General features: G+C 35.0%; 1 protein-coding gene across 3 annotated transcripts; it reads right to left on the reverse strand.

Moving 5' to 3' along the window:
• Nucleotides 1–1,051: 1,051 nt before the first annotated feature.
• LOC113285427 lies at nt 1,052–2,875 on the reverse strand. Of its 3 annotated transcripts, XM_026534310.1 has the most exons (5): nt 2,626–2,875; nt 2,199–2,336; nt 1,610–1,716; nt 1,431–1,531; nt 1,052–1,281 (listed from the first exon to the last, which is right to left on the reverse strand). In XM_026534310.1, exons 1-5 carry the CDS (start codon nt 2,851–2,853, stop codon nt 1,196–1,198), a joined length of 660 nt encoding a protein of 219 aa, XP_026390095.1. In that variant the 5' UTR covers nt 2,854–2,875; the 3' UTR covers nt 1,052–1,195. The 3 variants fall into 3 exon arrangements, 2 of the variants coding, with proteins under 2 accessions (XP_026390095.1, XP_026390096.1); XM_026534311.1 differs by lacking the exon at nt 2,199–2,336; XR_003328652.1 differs by lacking the exon at nt 2,626–2,875 and having other exon boundaries at nt 1,088–1,281; nt 1,610–2,115; nt 2,199–2,337.
• Between the last annotated feature and the right edge of the window lie 7,284 nt (nt 2,876–10,159).

Here is a 10,159-nt window from a genome sequence, read left to right on the forward strand (position 1 = left end):
GAGGAAGAAGAAGATATATTTGGGATAAAAACATTTTTTGATTTTTGATTTTAGGCTCAAGAATATATAGGTAAATGAACTACCCCTTATAAGATCACCTAGGATGGGAAAACTGTTTTGTATGCCTTGAAATTTTTTGGTATGCCCTAAAACAGGATTCTAATATAAAGGAGCCAACTTGAGCACCATACTAAAAGTACTGAAGGATGGCTATCTCTTGAATCTAGATTGTATGCTAAATTTTTAACAGTTGATCTTGGTAAGTTTAAGCTGAATGAACCTTATAATGAAAGATAATTTGAGATGTTAATTAAGTAGTAAACTTTATGATTAAGCAACAAAAAAAGAAAGAAAGATAACATCCCACACAACTATATTAAATTCATGACTATGTTATACGGCAACCAACACAATTACAGAACCAAACAGAGGACAGAGAGTTCAGAGAATATTACATAGAAACTCTATAAATTAATGTTGTTGGGACCATCAAAATTTATTAATTAAGCGAGATATTAATTAACCGATAATTATTAATTTATAGATAAATTTCATATCAAATAATTAGTTTTTAAACAAACAAAGATAATCAAAAAATAAAATATATATTTCATATAGAAATACAATTTGAAATCATTTTACTAACAAATAAAAAGTATTATATATAAATATAATATGAAATCATACTACTGACACAAACAAATCATAAACACAATATGACTTCTCATCTTAAAGGTGTCAAAAAATCAACAATGACCGATGAAATTCCCAGAGCATTATGCAAACACAACAAGGATGATCCAACAATACCATTTTTTTTTACAATGATATGAAAAATTAGAAATGAAATTCAATGCGATATTGATTTTAGCAAAAAAACAGAAGACAATTAAATCATTTTTCAAAAAGTCTTCCCAAATCATTAATGTATTGATTATATATTTTCATATGGGGCCTACATAGATAATCAAAAAAGTATTTATTTTATAATTTTAGCGAATTATTAATTTGGCACGTTGTTCCCGAGACCGACCAAAAATATTATATAAGAGAGTTTATTAATTAATCGAGTATTAATTAAAAGAATTTCTACTGTAACATTAAAGATTTTGAAGAAATAAAAAGAACCCTGTAAAACAAACCCCATGCAACAAAAGACTTAATAATGTATTCTAATAGAATCTTACTTAAGATTCTAAATTGAAACACCATACTTCTCTGCGACATGGGTCATCAGTTGCGTCTGGTTCTTTGTGATCTTCCCATCTCTAATGACCCATACTAAAAAAAATCAAAAACAAAAAAAACAGCATGACTTTGGATCAGAATGGTTGGTGACGGGTTAACAATAAGGGTAGGCACATAGATGATTATATCCAGCAACTCATTTTTTCTACAAAAAAAAAAAAAAAAAAAAAAAAAAGACTTACCATCAAGGGAACCTTCTTTTTGGTGACAACATACTGCAACTTCAACAATAGCTTGTTCTGCCAATTCTATGGCCTCCTTTTCACTGATGCCAATTTTATGTCTACAAGCCAAATAAATGTTACCATAAGCAAAGTTCAGAAACTTAATTCTAACCAAAGCAGGAAAGAATAACAATTACCTGGCCAAAATACCGCGTGTGGAAACTCTGCCAGGACCTATGGCTCTTTGTGACGCCACAATACTTGGACAGAGATGATTACCATACCAAATACAAGGTGCACCCTCCTAATAAAAAAAGGCCAACAAAAAGAGAGGTTACATTCATCAAATCATATACAACCCAAAAAACAGTTACCTCCATATAAGTTCCAACAATCTTAAAGCATAGACTGATTATTACTATCTTAGCTTCACCTTACCAGGATAAAGTTTTATGAAATTCTGCCAAGTTTACACTAATGTTCCAATTAATCACCAAATCCAATTCCACTAATAGCGAGAACAGTGACTAAGTTTAAAAACAAAGATGTTTATTTTCAAGACCTATCAGATCGTGCTGAAGCCGAAATCCCAAATTGGCAGAGAAGACGCCGAGCGAGAAGAGAACAAAAACAACAAGAGGAAAGACACGCCAAGGAGCTACTTTATCTTAGAGCAACATCAAGGTGTATCCCCCAAATTTCACTTGCAAAAAAAAAAAAAAAAATCAATAGAAGCTTCAAATGCTTTCAACTTAGGGAACGTAAATCTCTATATCTTAATCATACCTTTTGCACATTGTCCCAGCCAGCGACTAGGATCTCAACATGTAGTTTGTCATTTTCAGACCAAAAATGTTTACACAGGTATTTAGCGGACTCCTTGACGGTCTCTAATTGGTCTCCAGCTTTTTCTGCCTTTACCAACTAATATGCAAAAAAAAGAAAAAAAAAAAGCAATATATTTAAGTTTTGCACCTGTCCCATATATGAAGGTTAAGACTACTATGTGTAGTCCTACTGGATTTAACAGAACAATTGTAGCAAATATCTCAGTCAACTCGATGTGTTTTGGCCTATCTGAATATTGCTAACTACTTAACTTCCAGATATATCCTAAATTTGTAATTAAAGAACAAGCCTAGGATATTCATTCTACTAATTATGCAAATAAGCCTCAGATTAATTTCAACAATTAAAAAAGATAACAAATTACCCTATCACGTGTGTTGTCCCCAATCGAGCGAAGAACTTCACCAGTCTCTCCTGCAAGTGCAACTGCTCTAGTAGTTCCAGACATTCTTAGTATTATTGGAACCTCCGTTTCTTTGCAATATCCATAAAAAACAGTATCACTACTAACTGTTCCTCTGCGATTGGCAGCGATAACAGCTCCACCATCAAAGTGCAACGCAACGGCTGCCTGATTATCTTTCTTACTCATAATTCTGAGTTTTTTCTTTCTTTCTTTCTCGCTCAAAACCTAAATTCCCAAATCAATTCCTTACCCCGGCCCTATTTTTATACTTACTGAAAAAACACTCCGAAGAACAAAAGAGGTACATCGTCAGATGTAATAGTATGCGTATCTCTGTGATTTAATGAATGGATAAGATGTTGCTTTTGTTTCTAGCTCTTAACATTATCCGGTCGTTGTGTAGTAAAAGGATTTTCTTTTTATTTTAATTTTAGAAATAGAGAATATACCACCAGAAACTTTTTGGTCATCGACGTATGGACCTCGGTGTATTGATATCTGTCACATGAGTCGGTACCCATTAGTAATGGTGTTCTTACTGTTGCAAAATATTGTATTTCTTGAAGGTTGATGCGACTTTTACAGATGTCAAGCATGTGAGATATTGTGCTAATGTAAACTTGTGTTGCCAGCACCCGAGATATCTGGTTTGCATATGGATATCCAAGCTTTCGTATAAACTCCTTTCCTTCTCTTTGCCCGAAAAATATCTCTTCTTCGCAACCTACCGATCTTGTTAAGTGACAGGAACATGAACTCTAGAAGCATTTATTTGGTAAACAGAAGCAGTTGAACTTTGAAAAAGCGCTGGTTTCTGAAGCTTAGCTTCAACTTTGTCAGTTAGGTTCCGGAAAGAATCCATTTTAGAGACATGAGGGTATATGGAAAGAATCCATTTTAGAGACACGAGGGTATATGGGTGATCCCATACTTGTGTTGAGCATTTCCGATTAAGTTAATCATGGGTTCTCTTATGATTAATTTAATATTTTGGATTCAAATTCATACTTGTATGTGATTTGTTATGTCCAAAGAAATCCTTCTTTTCTTTTTAAATTAAGGTCGCTCTTGTTGTTCCTTCGGGAATGACATATTATGGGGGAGAGTTCTTTTGAACTTGTGCTTAATTGCCAAATCTTTGTGGGAAGTGCGGCTATGGAATATTTTAGGGGTTATCTTGTATCTTAATAAACTCCTTGATGAATGCATTTAGCTTCAGATTTATGATTGCATCTAAATAAGATGATATATGCTTTCTTTTGGTCATGAAATGTCTCTTTCGGAAATTTCATTAGGATCCCGTTCTTGTACCTTTGCCAATTTTATTGACAAAAAGGGGGAGAATTAATATGTAGTTCACACTACAAATACATATGGTTTTCGGATCATTATGTAAGGGGGAGTGGTTTCCATGTGAGATGGAGTATTGACTAAGGGGGAGTGACATATCACCATAGTATTGTTGTTAAAGTTGTGATACAACTGAACTTTGACGCTGTGTAATGATACTATGACATCGTGTAACAATGATTCAGAACTCTTGTTTTCTCGTTGTTATAGCTACGGATTTTCAATAACGATGATGCTAAACTTACAACCTTTGGGATCATTGGAGTACTTGGGAGTGACGAAGATTTCAAGTAATGTTGAAGATTAGGCATGTGGAATTGGAGCTACAAAAGTTTATTTATATATTTTTTGTATTCCATATGTATTGATAGTTTTGTCAATAAAATTGACAAAGGGGGAGATTGTTAGTGCATTGCTCGGTCGAACTCGCATGTGTTGCTATCTCAAGCATGTGTTGTCAGTTTTAGTGATCAAAATTATAAGTCTTGATTTCTAGTCTACTATATCTAAGGTCTCGGACTAGGATAGAAAGTGTAGTTGAGCTCAAGAACTCCATGGCAATCATCATACAAGACGAAGGACTAATCAAGGAACTGGTGGATCTTCATCGACTAAAAGGTATGTGGAGACTTGAACTTATCTATCACTCAAAATTCTATTTATCTCCTATCTTGAGACAAAAGTCGTTTTGCTATATAGACTTAGATTATACACATTTGGCATTTCGAGCCGAGTTTACCTCGCCTATCTATTTCTCGAAATATGTGCTGGTAAAGCTTTTGCTTTAGCCAAGTTCATCTTTACCTAGTGACGAAAGTCATGTTATGTTTCAATCACTTTGAAAATTTCTCTGAAGAAAAATGGTTTGTGAATAACAACTATATAACGTCCTCTAAGAATGTTTCAATGATTGAAATGAGAGTTTAGACTATATAACCATTTGGAGGATATAAGCATTGTTGTGGAAACACATATATGTATAAGTCCTTACTGCTTGAACCGAAGTTTGCGAACTTTATTGATCAAGTGAACCGGAGTAGTGCTCGAACCTAGTCCGCGAACTGGCGAAGTTCTCAAACCCGAGAATTTCTGCTGGAGTTTGTGAACTCCATCCGGGAACTTAAGTCCGCGAAGCCAGTCCGCGAACTTGAGTAGGTTATGTCTAAAAACGATGTTTAGTGAACTTATCTTTATAAACTAAGGAATGCAAAAACTGTGGCTATAGAGTTCATGAACCGATTCATGTGAATCAAATCGTTTTTGCTTCAATTGTGTCTTCTGTAGTACATAAGATTTCCTTGCAATTGAACAACTCTTTAACTAGTTTATTTGAGTCATTTGAACTAGTTATGGTGAAGAAGAATATGGTTGATATGAAAGTAATCATATGGCTAACCATTTGGTTAACTATTGTTGAACCAACTAATGTACAAGTTTGGGTACGGTTACACAAGCCCAGGAACGTGCATTTCATTTGTGTATAACAAGATATGTTTTCGATATAACGGTTGATAAATATTAGCTTGAATCTAAATCATGTGTTTCATCTAACGGTGAATATTGAATACTTTGTTACCAAACTAACATTGATTGCAAACTCTGATTTGAAAGACTATATACAGGAGAACTCTAGCAACTGGGAAACCTAATCCCACACAATCTGTGTGATACTAGTTGTGTTAAGATAGAGTTGATTCTCCTTTAACCTTTGGTTTCTTCTTTTAAACTAGGTTAACGACTTAAAGACTTCATTGGGATTGTGAAGTCAGAACGGTACTACTTTTCTTGTAGTTGTGTAATCTGATCTTGTTGTTTCTATCGTACGAGTACAACTGCAATAATTGGCTTGAGATTTCTATCTCCGATAGGCAAGATAAAAACTAATCACAAACATCTTCGTCTCATCATTTGTGATTCCACAATATCTTTTTTCGTTGCGTCGATTAAGACTATTGTGAGGTGATTGATAATACTAGGCTGTTCTTCGGGAATATAAGTCCGGATTATCAATTGGTTCTTGTTCACCTTGATTTATCAAAAGACGGAACAAAACTCGTAGGTATATTCGTGGGAGAAGAATTTATCTATTATCATAGATTTTTCTGTGTGATACTGATTTGTTTATTAAGTTTTTAACTTTGGATCGTAGCAACTCTTAGTTGTGGGTGAGATCAGCTAAGGGAATCAAGTACATAGTATCCTACTGGGATCAGAGACGTAGGAGCATAACTGTACCTTGGATCAGTATGAGATTGGTTGGGGTTCAACTACAGTCCAGACCGAAGTTAGTTTGGAGTAGGCTAGTGTCTGTAGCGTCTTAATACAGTGAGTGTGCAATCTGGACTAGGTCCCGGTGTTTTTCTGCATTTGCGGTTTCCTCGTTAACAAAATTCTAGTGTCTGTGTTATTTCTTTTTCGCATTATATTTTGTTATATAATTGAAATATCACAGGTTGTGCGTTGTTCAATCAATTAGAATATCCGACCTTTTGGTTGTTGATTTAAATTGATTGACACTTGGATATTGGTCTTTGGTACCATCCAAGTTATCTCTCTAGTATTTGATAAAGACTCGCAAATTTTTATTTGCTTGAGTATATATCAAATCGAGAGATTGAGATATAAACTCTTTGATATACTTTTTATCTAGATTGAGACTTTTTATTTGCTTGAGTATATATCAAATCGCATTATATTTTTTCTGTCTAGTTGATTCTCTAGAAAGTATATTGGAGTTTGTCCATACAGATTTCTAAGCGGAATATTGGGTGTGGTTGTTAGACCCCCCGCTTTTTCAAGATCAGCTAAGGGAATCAAGTGCGTAGTATCCTGTTGGGATCAGAGGCGTAAGGAGCGCAATTGTACTTTGAATCAGTATGAGATTGATTAGGGTTCAACTACGGTCCATTCCGAAGTTCATTGGTAGTAGGCTAGTATTTGTAGCGGCTTAATACAGTGTTGATTTCAAACTGGACTATGTCCCGGGGTTTTTCTGCATTTTCGGTTTCCTCGTTAACAAAATTCTGGTGTCTGTGTTATTTCTTTTTCGCATTATATTTTGTTATATAACTGAAATATTACAGGTTGTGCGTTGTATCGATCAATTAGGAAATCCAACCTTTGGTTGTTGATTGAGATTGATTGATCCTTGAACATTGGTCTTTGGTACCGTTCCAGTTTACTCCTGTTATATTCAATCGGGATCTCATATTTATATTTGTTTATTGCGGATTGAATTAAGAGTTAGAGATATAAAATCTTTGATATAATTTTCTCTAGATTGAGTCTGACTGTCTAGTTGATTCTCTAGAAAGTATATTGGAGTAAGTCCTCTCAGATTGCCAAAAGAATTGTTGGGTGTGGTTGTTAGACTCCCGCATTTTCAATTGGTATCAGAGCAGGCAAACACGTTTAAGACCTTATAAGTCTGTGTTTGTAGCGATCTGATGATGGATAATATCGTCTCTAAAAATGCTTCAACAGAAAAGGATAAACTCACCATCAAGCATGTTCTTGTAACCATTGCTTAGGTTGAGAATCCTGATTTAAAAAACCTCATCAATTTACTTCGTCTCAAGAAACATCTCTTGATAAGAATAATTGAGGATCTTGATTGGGAAGATCGAATCAAAAATATGAGGTTCAAGAATGCTCTGAAGAGGTAGATTATCTCCAGAAGAAGTTAGATGAAAAAATCCAGATCAACTCTGATCTTATTGCAGAAATTGCAAAACTTAAGGATTTGAAATCGATAAAATCATCTTCAATGGGTTCAATTAACTCCTCTAATTCTTCAATGAAGAATTGCCGTAAGACAGACGATAAACGAGGCCTAGGCTTTGTGAAACGTGTTTGTGCTCAGAATTCTTCGAACAAGATTAATGATGTTGGCACTTGTTTGTTTTGTGGTTTTTATAATCACTTTCAACATGCTTGCTTATCTTTTAAGGAAAGATTAAAAGTTGCAGGTGATCTTTATAAGAAATCTATACAACTTGTGTCTTATCTTAAAAGACAATCAATATGAAAGCCTAACTTGGTTAGTAGCACTAGCATGGGAGATTTTTCTCTAAAGTAAACACCACCTTTTCAATGGTTCCTTGACAGTGGATGTAGCAGGCACATGACTAGAGACCTCTCGTGGTTTATCAACATAAGTGACTTTAATGGTGGACCAATAACGTTTAGAGATGGAAGATGCTGCTACATAAGTAAAAAGGGGACGATCAAATTACCCGGTGTTCCTGAAATACATGAGCCGTATTCGTTAAAGGTATGACTGCTAATCTCCTTTCTATTAGTCAAATTTGCGACAAAGGCCATAAGGTTGTCTTCAATGCTAATGGATGTGACATTGTCGATAAATCTGGGAAAGTGATTTTTCAAGGATCACGTGGCAAAAATAACTGTTATCTTCTTGATACTCAGTTCAATAATTGTTGCAATTTGACTAAGGTGGAATCTACGCATCTTTGGCATGAGTGTTTTGGTCACATCAATTATCGTCTCCTAACTAAGATCATTAACAAAGAACTTGTTAGAGGCATTCCCAAAATCAATCCCAAGGTTGAAGGTGTATGTTGTGCCTGTCAAAAGGGTAAACAAACGAAAGTTCCACACAAATCATCTCGAGATATTCTCACCAAAAATCCACTAGATTTAATTTGTATGGATCTCTTCGGCCCAATTCAACAGTCTACTGTGGCTGAGAAAAAATATGCTTTGGTTATGGTGGATGATTACACCAGATTCACTTGGGTGGATTTTCCTGCTCACAAGAATGAAACTCTAAGTGAATTCAAGATTATTGTGAATAGAATCCAGAATAAACAGGGTCGCAAACTAAAGAAAATTAGAAGCGATCGTGGCACTGAATTCAAAGACACCAAAGTATTTGAATATTTCTCTGGGAAATATTCAACAAAATTCACTACCTGTTACTCCACAAGCAAATGGAGTTGCAGAAAGGAAGAATAGAAACATTCAGGAAATGGAAAGGGTAATGCTCCATAACAAAAAATTACCGTTAAGGTTTTGGGGTGAGGCAGTCTTTACGGCTTGCTACTTGATCAACCGTATTTATCTACGGTCAAATACCTTAAACACTCCCTATGAGTTGTGGTACGGTAAGAAACCCAACTTACACTATCTTAGAGTGTTCGGAAGCAAGTGCTACATTCTAAAGGACCGTGAGCAAAAAGGGAAATTTGATTCGAAAAGCGATGAAGGTATTTTTCTTGGCTATGCATCTGACAGTCGTGGTTTTCGAGTTTTTAATCTCAGAATCTAAGTCATGATGGAATCTGCAACGGTTGAGAAAGTCAAAGAAACGTCAGAATTAGTAGAAGTTGTTCCAACGGTTGCTGATCCGGAAGTTTCTAGTGATGAAGAGAAAGGCTCTAGTCAAGCTATTCCTGTTGAACAAGAACATGTGTCCCTCCACGACATCTTTGGGTTCAAAGGAATTATGATACCAATGATGTGCGTCGTAACCACAACAAATTAATTAATATTTTCCACTTAATTAACAAGTAATATAGTGTAGTCAAGTTCGTTTCCAAGAGGAGCAAGAGGTTTTAATTGTCTTCTAATGTCACAAAAAGTGGGGTTTTGGTTTAAGATTTTATAAAGCAAATGAAAATAAACAAAGCAATTAAAAGATAAAGGAAATCAATAAGAGAAACAAGATCAAGGAATCCTTCTTCGTTGCAAAATAATGATTCAAGTTATGTTCTTTTCCATCTTTTTATTACTCACAGATTATCACCAACCGTAGGATAGCAGGTTCGCTTAGCTGACCCCAAAATTCCTCTTTTCACTGAGTCACAGGTCCGCTTAGTTATCAGATTCTATTCAAAAGAACCACCTTGAGGTTCGCTTATAATATGTAATTCCCCCGAATGCATTAAGATTTATGAATTTAGGTTTAGTACTAGTAGTTAAACTCGGTTCGCTTGGTTCACTTTCTAGCGTTGTTTTCACACACAGTTGCTCCACAAAATCCCTCTGCAAGGTCTCGTGTTTTCTACTTGTGTAAAGTGTCGAGAATGATTACGTATTCCCTAACTTCTACTAGCTTTAGGTTGAGTTAACAAATCAATTCAGCGTGTACTCTAAATAATCTATCAAACAACCATGAATG

Source organism: Papaver somniferum, chromosome 6, assembly GCF_003573695.1.
Source record: "Papaver somniferum cultivar HN1 chromosome 6, ASM357369v1, whole genome shotgun sequence".
Taxonomy (NCBI): domain Eukaryota; kingdom Viridiplantae; phylum Streptophyta; class Magnoliopsida; order Ranunculales; family Papaveraceae; genus Papaver; species Papaver somniferum.